Source organism: Ambystoma mexicanum, chromosome 7q (assembly GCF_040938575.1).
Source record: "Ambystoma mexicanum isolate Mex_15411 chromosome 7q, UKY_AmexF1_1, whole genome shotgun sequence".
In the NCBI taxonomy this organism is placed as follows: Eukaryota; Metazoa; Chordata; class Amphibia; order Caudata; family Ambystomatidae; genus Ambystoma; species Ambystoma mexicanum.
Genome location: NC_090941.1, coordinates 133565921 through 133585123, shown reverse-complemented (window position 1 = coordinate 133585123; position 19203 = coordinate 133565921). Strand labels below are relative to the sequence as shown.

The window sequence follows — 19203 nt, the reverse complement described above, 5'->3', positions numbered from 1 at the left end:
AATGAGGCGCTCACACAAGATGGAGGAGGGAATCATGGCGGAGATGTTAGGTCGACTCCGTACCCCTCATCTACCTTGTGTCAGTATGAAAGTGGACAATATTGAGGGATGAGAGTAACCCACCTTGTTTTTACGCCTCCATTTCCAACACCGCAGCAGCAAAATGAGCTCCAATGAGTACAGAAATTGAGTGAAATAGTGGTGAATGCAATCAAGGAATACAGATTACATGACTGATTGGAATGGAAATTGTGTTTTTCCAATTTACACTATGACATGACAGGTCCAGCCCTCTCGATCATGTCCAACGCCCCATGAACATCGAGTGCTGCTGCAGATGGTCATTTAATAATAGGATACATACCTGGAAATTACAGGTTACTGGGTTGGAAATGGTTTCTAGTGTTTCCAGTTGGTAGCATGTGGGAATTTGTAGATCTACTGAACTACCATAAAAAAAAGAATTACAGATTCCAGGAGCACCGTGCAATGGTTTTTGGTGTCTAATCTCTATTGCTGTTAGTATGTTTAATTAGCCAGCGGAGAATTCCTTGTGTTTTTTTTTTAAATTGACATGACTTGTGGCGGGTAATGCGTAAAAAAACATATGCAGCAACTGGTGTCATTGTAGCCTTTAACTGGCCGACAGCAATTACAACTGGGCCAGAATGCTGCCGATTCCAAACCCGGTGTGTTTAAGTGCCTACAAGCTTCGGCAGCACTTACTTCGCATTATTGGAACAGGCGGAGGGCCAGTTGCTTGGAGCTCCTGGTGTGAACTTCAGAGAAAACAATTAAAAAAAAGTGGCCTAAGGCGTCCTTGTAAACGCCGTGTCACAAGACAGGGTGGAGACAGCAACAGAGGAAAACGTACTCGCTATATTTTCGGAAGAATGTGTGGCCGAGAAGTAAGCTGTCCACATGAGAGAAGGCGGTCTCCCCCAGGGTCCCGCGGACCCCCCCCCCCACAAGAGGCACTGCTGACCTAAACTATTCACGCTCCGCTGCTTGTCATGTGGTAAACACAGGGTGGGTCGGTTCTAAGCCTCACGTCGCTGACGTCTGCCAACAGGGTATATAACTTCACTGCAGCTGAGGTCCAGTTCTTTGTGTGCCCCCTCCCTAGCGAAAGTAGGAGTAATTACTGGCGTGTCTGGGTATTAGAGACCATGACACACCCCAATTAAGTCGTATTTTGCTTTGCCTGATTTTCTGTTCTGCGTGAATTTGGAAGTTGTAAGAGAGGCTGTCCTGCAGGCAGGGTGGTATCACGTATAATGATGCATTTGGGCGGCAGGAAGATGCATGTGTTGTGGCCGTCCCTCTTCTGGCTGGCGGTATGCGAGCTGGCACTGGTGCACGCCCAGTTCCCTCGGGCCTGCGTGACTGTGGAGACGCTGGTCGCAAAGCGGTGCTGCCCGGCGCTTGGGCCAGACCAGGTCAACCTGTGCGGCTTCATGCAGGGCAGGGGTCGCTGCATGCCCGTGCAGGTGGACGAGCGACCCTGGAGCGGGCCCTACAACCTTCGCAATGTCGACGACCGGGAGAGGTGGCCTCTCAAATTCTTCAATCAGACCTGCCGGTGTGCAGGTAAGCGAATCTTTCTCCTATCAGAGAAGCCGAGTGGCGCCTTGGACTGTTAGCAATCCAGCCCTTTGTGGTTCCTGGAATGGTTTGTAGAAAAATGGCTAAATTGTTTAATTTGAATGACGGGACCATGTGGCAAATTGGACATAGACTGCCCCCCCCCCCTATATCGATGCAATGTATCCTAGATGCTTTCAATCTCCTAGTATGGCAGGGGTGGTTTGGGTGGAAAAGTAGGGACCGTTTCTCCTAACATGACCGATTTTTAAATACGTTATCTTGCATGAAGTGAAACGCTACGCCACACATCGTGCGTTTGTTTGGTTACCAAGCGCCCAGAACTGAAGTTGTAGTCATGCAGTCAGAGAAGCCGTCGGATCATACTGCACTACTTGACACGAATTATGTGTTCTCCTGCCCTTAATTCAGTGGTCTTCAAACTTTTTTGGCCAGGGCCCCCCTGAGCAAAATTTGGGCAGGTCGGGACCCCCCAGAAATGCCAAATGGACAGTATATATTGCGCGCCGTCACCTGCTCCCATCAAAGTCGCTGGGCTCCCTCATCCCACTCCTACCCAGTCGCTGGTCTCTCCCCACCCCATCACACACCCAGGGCTCTCCCCACTCTGCTCCCATCACTATCCCATGGTTCCCGCCAATTGTGCTCCCACCATAGTCCCTCGGTTCCCCCATCCCGTTCCCAACACAGTCTGAGGGCCAGTGGCGGCTGGTGAATCTTTTTTAAGTGGAGGGGCATTAAGGGGAGGTTCGGGGGGGTTTCCCCCTGTGAATTTTTTTTTAAATAATAGGTTAAAATGTTGCATTGTAGAGCATACTTTTAACAAAAAATGGGTAAATAGCCAAACAGTTTGCAATTGTTGCTGGGAGTCCAGGGGGCAGGCATTGATATTTTATTTCTATCGCGCTCGTACACAAGTGTTTCAGAGCGTGACAAGGCAAGGGAGGGGAACAGAGGAGAATAAAACAGCGATCTTACTAGGCCCAGTGACATTGAGAACGCGCAAGTGTGAGGGGAAAAGTGCATGGAAGGGGGGAGAAGTGGAAAGTGCGAAGCAGAGGAGAAACAGATAAATAACAATAAATAAATAATAAAGGCAACAAACAGTGGTAGTGCAGCCAGCAATTTGCAAGTGCTACGTTTAAGGCAGCAGACAGGGTAGGTCTGATAAGTGCAGGAAGAAAGATGGTTCTCCTCAAGTTTTAGAGTGGCAGGGCGCTGTTCCAGAGGGAGGCCCCAGCCGAAGACGGAGATCTACCCCCAGCTCGTTTCTTTGATAAACGACTGACCCCGAGGGAGTTGGAGGTAGAGGAGTGAAGAGCTCGAGAGGGGAGGTATTTGCGGAGGAATAGCTGAAGGTATTTTGGACCGAGGCCCCAGAAAGCCTTGTGGACAAGGCAGAGGGTTTTGAATGATAGATGTCCGGTAAAAAGATACCATCCCTGTCCCCTGGGCCCCACTGGTCCTAACACAATGAACATGATTATGTGTATATGCAAGGCGCTGCACATTCATACAGCAATCACTCTATCATTCACATGAGCATCCATCACCATACACTCACTCATAACGCATCCATACACATGTTTAAATAAAAACAATGAACATAAACGTACCTTCTGCATTGGCCTGTGTGTGGGTGCTGCTCCAGCTGCTCTGTCCGTATGTGCGAGGAGGCGCAGGAGCTCCCCCTCGGACATACAGACATGCAGTGCCCCAGCCAGCATTTCCAATGAGCTATGCAATGCTGGCGAAGCAAAACGCCCCAGCACTTGCATGGCTCAGTGAGCATGTGCGGCTGGGGAACTAAACTGAACTGTCAAAGGGAAACAGTGTTTCCCTTTGACAGTTCAGCCAGCCCAGGAGCACTCCATTAGCTGGATAAAGCAGCTGAGGGAGTGCTCACTGTTTCACTGGGCTGGCTCCTTAGCTCCTCCATAATGGGTGAGGGGCCACTATGCAGTTAGTAATGTTGACCATTGTTGCTGAATATATTACAATTTACTTACATTTTAACACAAAGCACCCCTTTGGGTACTATTGAAACAGTGGGCTTCATAACTACTCTGGCGGTAGCTGTGCCGGTAAAACCGGCACGGCTGCCACTGGAGTTGCATCCGGGTCTGGCACCCGCGAATGGGCAATTACTATGTCATGCCGAGTTAGGCGGACATGATAATTGCCCTTTCGAAGGTGCCGGTAGATCCCCATTCCCATTTGAGCCCCATATGGCTCAAATGGGAAGGGGGAGCTCGGATGCACCGGCACAGTTAATAACAGTGCTGGTGCATCCGACGAGCTGAGGTCAGACCTGGCGGGGGCTGTCAAGCACCCACGAGCACAACTCTTACTATGGCGGAACGGTAGCAACGGTGCCGGTAGCTTACCAGCACCGTTGTTACTGGTCCGCCATAGTAGTAATGAGGCCCAGTCTGTGACTAAAGGAATGAATAGCCATTTACAACTGTGGGCCACTTTTTCATTGTTGCCTGAGACAGTTTCATGCTTCAGCCCGCCCATGTGGGCCACCCCTGCCCATTTCTTCCAATCTAAAAAAAAAAAAAAAAAAAAAAAAAAATCTTTTTTCATGCTGAGCTCTCAGGGCCCCCCTGGGATGCACCCGCGGACCCCTAGGGGGTCGCGACCCACAGTTTGAATACCACTGCCTTAATTCTTCCTTATCTGGTTCTGGACTGTAAACCGGGTTTTCTACCCATTTTCTTTTTGTTGTCCAAATTAACTGCCCTTTCCACTACTGGTGCTGATTCTAATGCGACAAATGATGCACTAATACAACCTTTTGTAAAAATCTCTCGTGAAACCATCCCGTTTGCTTTTCGTGGAAAAATATATTTTACTTTCGGGTTAACGTTTTTTCTTCTTAAATCTGGTTTTAGTTAGACCAGGTTTATAGCAATCTGGAATACTTATTTTTTTATACAACTGCTCCTCCAAGGAGCCTTGTGTTTAGTCCTTTTTGACAGCGGAGAATGGGTCTGTGGTAACCGGGCGAACTACCAGCTTGATACATTTGGAACTCACTGCCTTTTGTCATGACTATTTGGACATTTTGGAAAATAACGCGGGGGGGGATCAGTATAACCATTTTTCCTCAGCCTTTTTTAAGGTGGGCACTGTTCTTTCTCAATTTCTAGTACCCTACAGTTCAACCGAGCCATCTTTCAACTAGTCGCCCTCTTTCCCACTAGTTCAGTTAACTTGCTACCTGCGAGATGAGGGGTTGAAAAAATTTGCCCACTGAATCCGTGCAACGGATGCACCAGATGTATTGCTACCCACCCACGCCTCTCGCTCCTTCTTGGCTGATCGAACTTGTCCAATTCTTGGAATACTGGGACATCTCTGCCACTTCTCTTCTGATGGGGCTCCTGCAAGGGTCTATCATTGGTCCCCTCTCTACATGCCCTTTTTGCAAATCCTCTATTTGCCTATACAATTTAAATTATTTTCCATCACCCTTTGAGTTGTCGTCTGACAATCACTAACTCCTTCTCTGCTATACCTCCTTGGATGGGCTGCATTGCTTGAGGCTCGCCTCCTCTAAAAGTGCCATCTCCTGTGTCATTTCGGTATGACCTACTTACCATATCGGCCAACACTTCATATCTAGGGATTCTTTCAGCGACCCAACGCTTCATCTCCTCAATTGTCGCTGCCAAGGTCTGACATCTCCCACCTTACTTTTCACTCTACCAAAACTCATCACATCTTGGTCCTGGGCAGGATGAATCGCTATTCCAGCCTTCTCATGGGACATGCCCTCTATTCCTTTGCCCATCCCAACAATGTATTGAACTATGCAACTCATGCCGGCTTGGAACCTTCCATGATTCTCATCCACCTACACGTGTTGTGGCCTTCTGTGCAAAATATTGCTAACTGGTACCTGTTCTTGTGTTTAAATTCCGTGGACCCCCCCATCACCTAGTTGATTGTAGCTTGCCTCTCGTCCCCTGTGCTCGAAACGCTCCTCATCCTACAAAATCATTGAAACACATCTGTATTGGAATGCTTTTCAATGTAAGATCTCTTTTGGGAATCGCATCTCTCCCAGCATAGAGGAACATGGGTTGGCAATAGCATCTAAAACAAATTGCACCCTATCACCATCACCACTGGCTAGGATGTCTGTAGGGACTGGTATCTTTCAAAGGATTCCAGCTCCTTCCCCCCCACTAGCCAGTTCAATGTTTGAATTATGCCATGAGTTTGTAAAGCACTCAGCAATGGGACTGCTGCGGCTATCAATATGCCCTATGTACTGTGCTTCTTGGCGAACCACTTTTCATCTTCAAGAAATAAAATGACCACTCAGCTCGATTTAGATGGGAGTATGCTACAGCCACTCGGAAGTGCCTCCGTAAAGGTGGGCGCCGAACTGTCAGTCAGCCATGTCTCAGTGAGACACATTACGTCCGGAAGATTGTCTTGTAAAAGCTCACAGATATGGCAAAGGGTGTGTGTTACATTGAGAACGTGTTTCTCTGCATGCTTTGCTAACGGTACGTGTTTAAACTTTGCAGGAAATACTTTGTTTATAGGTGCAAGAACTACCAAGGTCTGCCGTACAAACCTAACCCTAGCGGGAGAGTGCCAGCCGCATAGCCCGGGTGGACATTGACAGACTTGACTTCGATGCAAAGGCTCCCTGCCCGCTGTGCCCGAGTGCTCCGCTGCCAGGAGGACTTCTCCCTAAATATACACATTCTATTACTAAGGCCAAACCCCTAGTGCTCTTGCAAGAAGGGACTTCCTGCAGGCAAGGCGTGTAAGTAAGAAATAAAAATAGGATTAGGACCGAGTGCGAGCCTCGTAGTCCGAAGAGGCCAGGCACACTCTGACACCAGTGCAGCCACTGATCACAAGGAGATTCCTAAAAAGAAAAGTATAGTAACTCCACCCGGTTGAAGGCCTTCTCAGCATCAAGGGAAAGTAAGACGGCTGGGGTTGAGGTTTTGTTTACTTTTCTACTAGGTGGGCTATGCGCCTAATGTTATCAAATGTCTGACACCTATAAATGCTGACTGATGGGTTGAATCAAAGCAGGGAGCAGCCCCTCCAATCTGTTTGCAAGGATTTTGGCCTAGATTTTCACATCCACCTTGATAAAGGCTGTGGGCCTGTAGGAGCTACATTGTGTGGTTCTTGTTGGGCTTGGGGATAAGTGTGATTTTGGCCTCCTCCATCGATGCTTAGATATGACCCATTTACCAAAAGTGGTTGAAAGTGCGGTAAGGTGTGGTGTAAGGGTTCTTGCGTGTTTTTTAAAACATTGTGATGGAAGCGACTGGCCCAGGGGACGTATTATGAGGCCCGTTTTTTTATCACCTCTCTGACCTACTCCATCTCTCGCCCCAATCCCTCCCTAGGCGCAGGGCCCACAATGGGCAGGCTGAACTTGTTCAAATATTCCCCCTGTAAGCGGTCACATATTCCCCCTGTAAGCGGTCACTGGGATTTGGCAGGAGTACAGGTCTGCATACTATGTCTGCAGTGCAGGAGTAGCCGTATCCTGGGGAGTCCATTACTCTAGCTGCTGCCCCCCTCAGGAGCTAGTAGCCTTTCCCCTTTATTCGTTTTTACGTAGTAACGCTGCTGGACAAACAAAAGGGACATTCTGCTTTCTTTGTCCTGTCCAACGCCTGTCTGTACTCCCGTGTGCCTTCATAGAAGGAGCTATTATAGATCTTCTATTTCGTCTTCCATCTGGGATTTCAGGAGATTCTCTGGCCGCCTTAGTCCCTCCCCCCCCCCCCCCCCCTCCGATTGTGGCCTTGAAAGTGTCCCAACGTATATTCTCCCCTTTATCCTCCACTGTTCATTTCAAAGTACAGGGTTATCTTGGCCTCCAGTCTTCCCTGATGGTGGGATTACGAAGCAGTTCCCTTGGAGCCTTCCACCCCCACACTCCGGTCTGAGTAAGGGAAGGTCTACAGGTCTCCTGCTCTCCTAAGGGAAGGTCTACAGGTCTCCTGCTCTCCTCTGCTAAATCACAGTTACTGAATCTGTGTCCTTGGCCCTTACACATTTTCTGGGCCTTTTCATCTCCCACACCAATTCTTCCCAGCTCCTGTATTTCTACAGCACTTGCTTCTGCACTACCTCCGCTCTGGAGACTCGCACTTACACCTGCCGTGTAGCACTCAACATTCCTAGCACTTTGTCCATGCCTCCCCCACGTGCTAGGACCCCTCTTCTCTCCTCCTTTTCTGCACTTGCACGTTCTGAATACAAACAAGGCATAGTAGGTTTGTCCGCCTCCCCTCCTTTCTCCTCTGCTCTTAATTGATGTGTTGTAATGTATTTCCCTCTCTCCCTCCCTGCCCTGCGTGTGCTTTGAAACAGTATATTCTTAGTGTATAAGCGTCCAACAAGCGAACCATAAACAAATACAAATGCCACTGCGTGATCGGCTATCCTCAATGGGCCCAACTCAATACCTCTGTTATCCCCCTGCAGGGGAGCCGAGACGTACACAGAATCAATTCTAGAGTGGGAACAATGCAGATTGGAAAAAAATGTGAATCCCTCCTAGTCTTCTCGCGCCACTCTCCATGTGTCCCGAAGGCCCAAAGCGTCAAATCTGCCCCTTAGAGCAGCGAAGGTCAGCACCCGCTCTTATTATGAGATTCTCCCTTGCTTATGTCCAAGTCTCGTGACCATGCCAGGTTGTGGTCTCACATCCATACAATATCGATGGCACGCAAACCCTTCCAGCGTCACCAAGAGGTCTCGTAAGAAGGCTTACTGGCCCACATCAGGGGTGTAGACTGAGGCGATCCTCTAGCACAACTTTGCACTCCCCTTCCAACTATCCCTGGCTGGGTGCTGTTCTCCTTATCCCTCCCTGTCCCACTGCCTCTCACCCCCCTGCTGCCATGTAGCCACTGTGCCTCCAGTGACCATTCACTCGCCCCAACCCTCTCTGCCCAGACCCCAACACAAAAGGCCCGGCCCCTAACTACAGGACCCGCGACACCCCATCCCTAAACTTCACTCCTGGGCTTACTTGCCCATACGGAATAGTTGTCCTCCTGGCCACCATAGCCCTTTGTCATGCATCTAGTTTCAGCTGCCCTTTGAGAGCATGCTTTTGCCCTTCTTCCTTCAGCAGCCTTCTTTGGAGCTCCCCCCTTTGTCAAGTTCTCTGCAGTCTCGTGCGACCGCCAGTGCCAAACGATTGTCCTCCTGCAAGTCCTGTTCCAGTTGTAGCAGGGCAGCCCCCTCTTTAGGAGGAGGTTATGCGCTTCTGGGTTTCCCTTCCAGTCAAACACCATCCCAAAGGGGAAGGTCAATTTGCACCTAATGCCTCGTTGGGCCAGCTCTTGGACTACTGGTTCCATCGGCATCCGTTTGAGTAGTGTGCTCCCTGCCAGGCCTTGGTATAGGTGTATTTTCGATCCCTGGTAGGACAACTGTTCTTCACTGTAGCTGCTCTGAGCACTGCTTCTTTCTGGCCATATTGAGTGAATGCTGTCGGAACATTCCTGGGCCCTTTTGCCTGTTCTGTGGACGCAGAATAGGCCCACCTCCTCTGGGCTCATATCGCCCAGAATGTCTGCCAAGATCTGCTGGTCCTGACTCTTGAGCTCTGTCTGATACTGCCTCTGGTAGGTCCTTAATTCAAATGTTTAACCTCGTAGACCTGTTCTCCAGGCCTTGCATCTGTAGCTCAAGGTTTTGTGTGGCCATACTCTTTCAATGGCCTCACTGTGTTCCTTTGTGTCTGATTCCACCTCCTGGAGATCCCTTTCCAGGAGGTCTGGTGGTTCTCCCAGCTTGCCTCTCTTGTCTCATTTCGGACAATGCCGTATTAAGGTCTGACTTCATTGGAATTGCTCTTACAAGGCTTTGGTCAGGGTGGTTTGCAAACTCAGGTTGTTGTGCAGATTTTGTGATCAGGGTTCCCTCATTGCCTCCAGTTCCTCCAACTCTGCCAAGCCAGTACCGTCTTGGGCATTGCTCTTGCTTCTCCCGGGCCCCATATAGTGGGTAGGGTGCCCACTGGTGCCCCCCCTGCTCGGGAGCTAGAAGTTTGGCCTCTTTATACCCGCTGCCCTCTGGGACCCTTTCATCACTGCATGGTGCCCTGCTTCCAGGCCAGACCCATTGCATCTCTGGAGGACCACTTCTTTGATTTGTCCTTGGGCCCTCTAGTCATTCTGGGATTAATTAATGGGCAACTGGGGTGGGGGAGGACTCTGAACTGTGGTGCCCGTGTAGAGCAGAGGCTGTGGGGCTCCCACTTCCCCCTCACATCCTCCCTGATGTATTTATTTTCTTTGTCGGTGGGGGTACCTCACCCATGCTCTCTGCTTGCTGGGGGAGGGGGAGCCACCGGAGGCCCAGATGTAGGGCTGACAGTGCTCCACTGCCCCCTCCTCTGCCTCCAGTCGTTGGCCCACATATCCTTGCCGGGAGCTCACCTCCCCTGCTCACCTTCAGGCTGGGGCCGCCAGATCGTGCCATGGGCCTCCAGAGCTCTTCTGAAAGAGGGTTGGGTGCTGTCCACCATGGTGCCCCTCTCTCCCCATTCTTCCGCCTCCCCGTTCTCCTGTCTCTGCTCGCTAGTACTCGATGGGGCTCTGCGCGATGCCCCGGTTGTATACAGTCAAGATGCACCTGATGAGGCCTGCACCGCTCCACAACCACTGTGCGTGGGGGCCATAGCCCGAGACCCGGACTCATTGGTAATCCTCACCACAACACCTGCCGGGGGCCACAGCCTCTCAACCAGGGGAATCCTCCCCTCTCAGGCCCCCCTGTGGACGCACTCTACCTGCAAATCATTCTCCTTATTGCGTCTGGTGCCGGGCTGGGGCAACCAGAGCTGAACACTTCAAGGGGTCTGCGCTGACTGCAGTATCTGCAGTTTGACATTTCACTGCGAAGTGGGGTTGACTTCTCTTCCACTTGTAGCATTGCAATTTGGCCTTCTCTTGGGCTGCAGGGTGGTGGGAAAGCCAGAGGATTGCCAAGGGCTCACTGAGCAGCTGCCTTTGTGGTTATCTTGTGTTGGTGGCCATCTTGATTAACAACCTAGGGCTTTCTGACCCCATCTTACTTCTGTTTGCTGTGGACATGTCTACATACTAAGCAACATGAGGCATGCATTTAGAATTATGGTGGATAATCTATGCTGGTTCAAACATAGGCACCCTTTTTTTGGTCCTTAAGCCCACTAGGATTTAAGCCCACATCTACCAACGCATGTTGAGAAGGTGGAGCATTTTTTATGAACCATTATTCATAAGAAAAAAGAAAATGGAGGATTCCCTGGGTCTACAGGTGGTGCTAGAGCAGGATCCAAGCTAGGTAGGTCTGCACTAAACCCTCACGAAAAGTGTCCCACCCCATGGCACCAATTAGATGCAATAAGTACCCTCTGCACTTGGATGTGACTACCCTGAGGTAAAGGAGTTGAGGAGCGTTGTATGGTGTTGGCATGGCAACTTGCCAACAATTGTAGCTGAATTGGCCAAAGCACCAGCCAGGCCTTCGCCCTCCCCTCTCTCTCATCTGCCTGCCTTCTGCTGTTGCCTGGGAGCTGTGTGGCACTCCGAAGTTGGAGCAAAATGAATGCACAAAAATAGATGGCAGTTAGATTTTCATTTGTATGCACCAATCATTTTTTGTCCGTTCTTAGTCTGCCGCAGAGTGATCTGTTTTCTGCTCTGCTCTGGAGAGGGCCCGCCCAAAGCGAGGCAGCTGAGGGTGGCCTGGAGGTCTGCTCATTGCTCTCCTACCGCTGTAGTAATAAAACCTGCTCACATGTCAGATGGTAGTGAAGTGATGAGCCTGTTATTGGCGGAAGTTCACCAGCGATGAACGGGGAGCTAAATTACTGCAGTTCCAGTGTGAATGAACTGCAAATGGATTGAGGAACTTGCGCACCGTAGGAGCAAGCTTGTTGCTGAGAAACAGACCCCACTACCTGGATATGGGGCTTCACATCAGCCTGCGCACCCGACTGAGCAACCTTCAGGTAGGTGGTCTTTTTGAATACATGGGAGAGGCAGCAGCTGCAACTTTAATACCAGCCAACTCGGTACTGCAAAATGTTCGCGCATTCCCACGTACAGTGCCTGCTGCGAACAGCAATACTGATGTAGAATTAGTGTTTGCTTTCCAAACACGCACACACTCTGTTGCTTACTTCAGCATTCCGAAAATACCATGTGTGCCATTTGTATAAAGAGTGCCACAGATAGTGGACACTGCGCTATCTTCCACCACTCAAAGCAACATCCCCAGGTAGTACCGACCATGTTCAAGGGGCGAGGTGGTGCATTTTAGATGGGATCAAGTGCTAGAGCAGGACTGAGGACAGAGCAGGCATCCTTAAAGCGTAAGCTGGTGAGTGTGACAGGCAGTAGGTGCTTCATTGTTGGTGCAGAACCAGTATGGGCTGCAGTGTAGAGGCTGGCAGTGGCCCCTTACTACCGCTTCGTGTCTGCCCAATGCATTTTCTGAGACCGGAAGATGCTTTCAGCAAACGTGAATTGCTTTAAAATGAATGGGGCATGCACACCAGTGTTCAAAAAGTACGAGGAAAGGGAACCCTGCTCACGGGGCAGTACTTCCACTGCACTTAAAAAACATGGCCCATCTGCCCCTGCCTTCTTCTCAAAAATCTCACTCCTCTCATTAATGTTCAGCCCTCGCCCCACAGAAGGCCTTCCCCACACTTCATTCCCAAGGAACAGCCCTTCCAAATGCATTCCCGGTGTACCTTCACTAAAGTTAGTTCTGTGCCTACTTCCTGGGGAATGTCTCCTCGAATGCACCATTCTCTCAGAATGCCTTCCCCGTGCTTCTACTTGGGTGGTGCTTTGGTTCGTCTTAGTGGCTGGATGCTACTGGATCCTTGCTGGGCGTTGGCTTCAGGAGACGTTTGAGTCCGACAGTAACCATAATATTTCAAGGGTACTTAGCAGACCGTTCACCTGATCCTCTTCAGAGGACCTGACAAAACATACCAGTGTAAGAGAGCAGAGCCAGAGAAGTACAGTAGAGAAGGTGCAAGTTGCAGGGCAAGTTTATTCATCATACCTCTTTGGTGCAAATTGCAAGATCAACCAGGATTCCTACCTTCCACAGAAGCCTCCCTTCTAACAGAAAAGGGCAGAGGATAAGAGAGCGCTCGCTAACACTGTCAAATATCATTAAAGCAAATCAAATGAAAAAAACAATGCGAGAAAATTAATGGTACACCAACTTGAACGAGAGGCGGTGGGGCAGGTTAGTCTTCATTGGCCCAACAGGCTGTTGGCACAGATGCTATTTGGTCGGGGGTTTTAAAATCTATTTGGCCGTGTTAAATGAAGGCAAAATACTTTTAGTGCTTGGTAACATGCTATTTTGTGTGCCTGCAGCAATGAAAGGTGCAATAGATTCTTACCCAGCCTCTTCCATCTGCCTAAGTGCAGTTGGTGCATGTGGCCCTACCCACACTTTCACGACCTCCCCCACTCTCTACTTGCACCCACCAACCTACCCCCACTCTAAATACACCTACCCGAACCCCACTTCTCTCTCCCCACCCTCACTCCCTTCACCCAGTCTACTCCCACTCACCCAGCCTACCACCCCTCTATCCCCAACCCCCTACAGCATTTATTCCACACTCGCCCTACCCCCTCTTTCCCATCCACCCACCTTACCTACTCTCCCCATCACCTCTAATCTTTCCTCTTTCATTTATCACAGTCACCCTTTCTCGCTCATACTTTCTCTTGCCAATCTTCGGCACGGTCTATCAATGGCTTCCTCCGTTGCTCTATTCCTCTTCTCATTCTATTGCACATCTGCCCACCCCTTATCACATCCTCCTTTAAAACTGAGCACTCTCCTCCTTGCACCCTGGTGCCGATAAATGCAAATAACAGCAGTAAACGCCAAAACTATTGGCATTGCCAATGCGTGTTTCTTTTCTCGTGTTCGCAATGCATACATACACTGTGAGGCCAAAACACGACTATACATAATGTATAGGTGGAATATGTGCTGCCTGAATGTTGGAATATGCATGTCGTCATGAGACAAACGCATACTTCACTGCTTTACAACTCTCACATCTTGCCACTTTGGCTAACTGCACTCTCCTATATTTGTGTCTTTGTAATCTTGCCTGTAAACCCTTATTTAACCGTATTTTACTTTAAAGGTTTCTTTGTTGCTTGGCTGCAGATGTCACAGTGGTGTCAAACTTTACAGGATGAATGGAGCCGCTGGACCATGGGGACCAAGGCAATTACTTCTCAGTGTAATTGGCTATTACAGCGAGTTTTTATTTCTTCAGAAATTTCGTATACATCGGGGTCTCTGTAATTGGAGCTTAGGTTCATCAACTCCCCTGTAATCACATGAAGGGATTAATGTCCAGAGTGCGCTGTCGTGTCTTATGGCTTCAGGGCAGGGTTTAATTCCTGTTGGTCTACTGAGCCTGGATGGAGAAGCCTGCATTGACTTAAATTATGCAATCTGTGCACGTGTGGTTTTTTCGGAGTTTGAAATCTTCACAGTACTAATGGATGGAAATAATGGTGGGCGAAATTTCCAATAGCTAAGCAAAATGGACAAAAATCCCCTCCAGGTTCGCTTTCGCCCCCACAATGCAGAAATGGAGGCTTTTTCGGCACTTGCACTCCAGTGTGGCCGCTTGAACGATTCCGAGTGCCCAAAATTGATCACAACTGTTTTGTTTATTTGGTGCACTCAGTGGTCTGAGATGCGTCGCATGATTTTCCTGGTTCTTGGAAAAGGGTGTGGGGGGGCTAATGGTTCTTAATGGCAACCATTGCAGCCTATGGGGACATGGCTAAACCTTGAGTTTCCCTTTGACTTGTTAAAGGACCATACAGAGGGTGGAGGACTGGTGGGGGCAGCAGAGACCAGCTGACTCGCCTAGGGTAGTATAAATGTGTGGTGCTTCTGGTAGGCACCCTTAGACTCCATTTTGTATATCTTCTGGTAGGCAGTCAGCGTTGGCTGCTGGCCGTGTGAGGTATACTGGCTGGCTTGGGTTCCTGATTGTGGCTACACTGCGCTTGTACTGAGGTGCGCTGATAGTTTGGCACATCATGAATCTGGGCAGTTACCTTGTCTATGCTCTGGCTGTGTCTGTGGTGTTCTTGTTCTTTCTTTTTGGCTGTGGCTTGTGTTGTGGTGGCCAGTTTATTTGCTGCATATTTATTTAGGCCTGATTGTCTTCTATTGCTATTGTCAAGTTTCTGTGACCCTTCCTAGCTTCAATTGAAATGTAAGGGTGGCGGGTTGGCTTGAGCGGCTAAGCATTTGGAGGTAGCTTGGTGCTCCGCTGCAAGTCTTTCAAAGTTGCTTTTTCGCCGAACGTGAGTAAAACCGCGCTTGATTTTGCAGATCTAATCAACATGGATGGTATTGCTTCTCTTGATACCTGTAGGCCGTTGCAGGCTTTACTAGTGGTGTTTATGGGCAGTGCAAGCACCGGGAGCCTGCCCAAAATATCAACGGGGCTCGCCATCGCCACGCCTCACTCATTAGGATTGTAGCAGAGGACGTTTCGGGATTGAAGAACCTGAGTCCTTGATTAGTCTGGCAACCTCTGCAGCACTCGGCAGCAAGCCTATAGCTCTACTCCACTGGCACCAGCCACTTTCCCACAAACTGATTGTCAGTTGACAAAGGCTAGAGCAAATGGGATGGGGGACAAAGGGCAGCCCTGACAGGTGCCCTTCTCTAGCTGCCAACACAGAGGAAACTATGTTGCCCATTTTAACTCTTGGCTAGGGGTTGTATAAATGCATAACAACCTTATCCACCCTAGTGTTTTTGGGCCAAGAGCATTCCGCGCAAGAACACGAAATAGCCAGTCCCCTACCACAGTCTAAGGCCTTTACCGCGTCTACAGCAACCATGGCCAATTCCTCCTGCGCGTCCTGTGTCTCCTCTATAATATACTGGAGGTTCATTGTCATGTTCCTGCCACACTGGTCCCTGTGGATCAGACGAGGGACCTCCTTCAATAACCTAGATGCCAGTACTTTGCCGAGTATCTTAGTGTCTGTTTGGGGTATCAGGTGGTATGACTCACTGCGTCGCGAGTCCTTCCCTGGTTTCAGTAACCAGATAATAACTGCTGCCCTCATGGATGTCGGTATCCATTCCTTTTTAAAAATGGCAGCTTCACAAAGGCGTCTCCGTTTGGTATTAATATGTCGGAATATACCTTGTAAAATTCCACAGAAGGCCATCACTCCTGGTGTTTTCCTGCTCCTCAGGGCTTCGATTGCCAACTTCATCCTGTCCTCTGACAGGATTTCTTGCAATGTAGAAGCAACCTTGTCACTGTCTGTTAAGGGGTGCCTGTTTAAGTACCTCCAGGTCTGTGCTGCACTCTGGGCCAGAACTACTATACAGGCTTGTAGTAGTGAAAAACTGCATTTATACCATCTTGCTTCAGCTCTAGACTCCTGTCCTGAGGTTCTGTGGCTGTTCCCGCTTGAGAAGCGGGCCAGGAGATGCCTTGCCCTGTCTCTGTCCCTGTGAAGCTTAGTTGTGTGGTGACTATAATCGTGCTTCCGTAAACCTGCTTGTTCACATTTTCCGGAAGAAGTTCTACCCCACGTAGCGACCCCATCACCATCTTGCCTAGTTTCCTAATCCTGTCTTCTGCCTTAAGGGTGGAGGATAGTGCAGCTTCGGTCACCTTGAACGTCTCCCAAAGCACCCCAAAGTCCTCCAATGAACCCTCATTGAACTTGGTGTTACTCAACGGCTGCTCATTTCTATAAGGCCTGTCCAGCACTTCTGCCCATAGCCTCCAGGTGCGAGCCGCTTGTGGTACTGATGACCGAAATCATAGTAGTCCTCAGTTGGGTGTGACCTGGCGTCTTACCCTGCCGAAACAAAGGGAACTGTACTCTTATTACCAGTTAATAAATGTGCTGTGGGGGTTGTAGTAGCCCCTTGCGTCAACATATATTCACCAGGTTAAGATCAGACGGGATCTGACCCAAGGTCCTAGAGGCTAGCACTTTGCCTCGTCCTCCGGGCCCAATTTAGCCAATTGCAGGTTGAGAGCACAGTTAAGTCTCCACCCAATACATGCTCCCTGTGTCTGTGGCCTCCCATCATGCCGACTACCCCTGGGAAGTATGTGTTGTCTGTTGGGAGCATACAAGTTAGTCGCACACTTTTTCTCCTATCCCTAGTATTACAAGAGTACTTCCCTCTTCGCATAATACTTTTCTGGTTTTAGAAGAGCCCCTTGCTATCCAAATTGGGACCCCCCTCTCATACGAGGAGTATGCTATGCTTGTCTCCAGCGTCACCCCCCCCCCCCCCCAATCCCCAGCTGGTTTTCACCTTCTGAAGGGCAGATCTGTTTAGGTCCATTTCTTGGAGAAATACTGTTTGCACGCTCTACCTCTTGTGTGACCCTACATCTTGCCCCCCCCCCCCCCAACTTTCCAACAATCCCAACTTTAACTTGCGCGTTGACGCTAGTCATGCCCCTTCCAAGAAGAACCAGCCTCCAATGTCATGTTTGGGGCTTGTGCCCTTGGGTTCACCTTCTGAAGGGAGCAGGGGGACACAAGGACTCTGTATGCTGCCCGGTTTGCGGTCAGTGGTTGGATCCGACAAGGTGCACTCCTTGCTCTGTCCATCTGACCCATTCACGGTGTTGGAAGCTCTCCTTGTTGATTACAAAGATTTATTTATTCAGATTTGTAGAGAGCACGTCAGCCCGGGGGCATCGTGGCGCTTGTTAAAGACATATCTTGGTTGCATATAATACAATATTGACATAGTACATTATTTACAGTGGCAAATATGATTTGTACAACTTGCAATGCAGTATATTTACATGGATTTGCGAAAGTCACTTATTATAGTGCAAGGAAAGAGGTCTTCAGTTTCCTGAAAAAAATCAGTAGCGAGTTTTCCGCTCTAATGTCTGCAGGAAGAGCATTCCAGGTCTTGTCGGCAATGTAGGGGAAGCTTAGGCCACCGGCTTTGGCTTTTTTGATGCGTGGGATGCAGAGTAAGTTGGTGTATTGCGTCCTTGTGGGACGGGAGGAGGAGGGTTTGGATATGGTCTATGATAGATAGGACGGGGCGGTGAGAGAGAGGCATTTGTGAGTGAGGGTGAGGATTTTGAGTGTGATCCGCTCTTTGACCGGGAGCCACTGGGCTGAGTGTCTGGCATGGGAGATATGCTCTCTTCTTGGGATGCTAAGAGCGGCCCGGAGAGCATTGTTCTGTGTGACTTGGAGTCTGTTCAGGTTTTTTGCTGATGTGCCCGCTAGAAGGGCATTGCAGTAGTCCAGCTTGGCTCCAATGGTTGCTCTGGCTATGGAGAGGCAGTTGGGTTTGGAGAGGTATGGCTTGATGACGTTTGAGTTTAGTGCTATGTGCGGATGAGGAGGTGATTGCGCTGACTTGTCTGGTCATAGATGGAGAGGAGTCTATGAATACCCCCAGTGTCTTTAGAGCTGTGGAGACGGGGATGACAGAGTTGTCAATGGAGAAGTTGGTGTACAGTATGTCCAGTTTGTCTAGGGCGCTCTGTTGACCTAATATCATGATTTCAGTCTTGTCTCAATTGAGGCAGAGGCCATTAACTGCCATCCAGGCCTGGATGATGGAGTAGATCGAATGGAGTACCTTTGCGTCTTTGTGGTATGAGCCTGAGGGGTAGAAGTACTTGTGTGTCGTCCGCGTAGTTCGTGTATGTGATACCGTATGAGTCGAGTTTGTCAAAAAGAGGTTTAGTGAATGAGTTGTAAAGTGTGGGTGCAGTGCAGGATCCTTGAGGGACCCCGCAGTGAATTTTCATGGGAGTGGTGTTGGCAACGTCCGAGAAGACCTTCATGGCTCTACCCTCTAGGTACGAGGTGACCCATAGCGCTGATTCTTTAGAGAAGTTGGCTGAGTATGTGAGGTGTGAGGTGAGGGTCTTGTGGTCAACCAAATCAAAAGCTGCTGAGAGATCTAGAAGGAGCAAAAGAGCTGGCTTGCCCTTGTCCATGATTTAGGTGATCTGACTCTTCAGATCCACCAGGGCTGTTTCTGTGCTGTGTCCTTTCCGGAAGCTTGATTGCCTAGTCCCGAGGATGGAGTGGGTTTCCAGAAAGTGCTGGATTTGGCAATGTGAAGCTTTGTCCAGTAATTTCAGGAGGAATGGCATTGTGGTTATTGGTCCGTAGTTGTTTGGTTGTAGGGGGTCGAGGGTCGTTTTATTTAGGAGGGGCCGGACCCAAGTCTCTTTGAGGCTAGCAGGGATAATACCTGTTTTAAAAGATGCATTGATAAAAGCCATAAAGAGTGGCGCAAAGCAGTCTGCGCAGTCCTTGACGAGTTTTGGTGGGCAAATATCGCCTTTGCATGAGGAGGGTTTGAGGTTTTTAAGTAGGTTGATAACTTCTATTTCAGTGACTTCCCTGAAAGAGAAGTCGGGTATGGTGGGCTTGGGCGAGAAGGGTGGGGCGTTAGTAGGCTTGGTTCCTGTCTGTTGGGGTAATGCTTTGCAGTGGTCTCTGATTTTCTTTTGGAGAAGTCAATTGTGTAGCATGGCAGCTTGAATGCTGGTAC

General features: G+C 49.4%; 1 protein-coding gene across 1 annotated transcript in view; it reads left to right on the top strand.

The window, feature by feature from the left end:
- Positions 1–665: 665 nt before the first annotated feature.
- Positions 666–19203, top strand: part of DCT (dopachrome tautomerase) — a 107774-nt gene continuing 89236 nt past the window's right edge. The window contains exon 1 of the mRNA XM_069639929.1: positions 666–1590. Within this exon, the coding sequence (XP_069496030.1) occupies positions 1278–1590 (313 nt within the window). The 5' untranslated portion in view covers positions 666–1277. The remainder of the gene's footprint in view (positions 1591–19203) is intronic.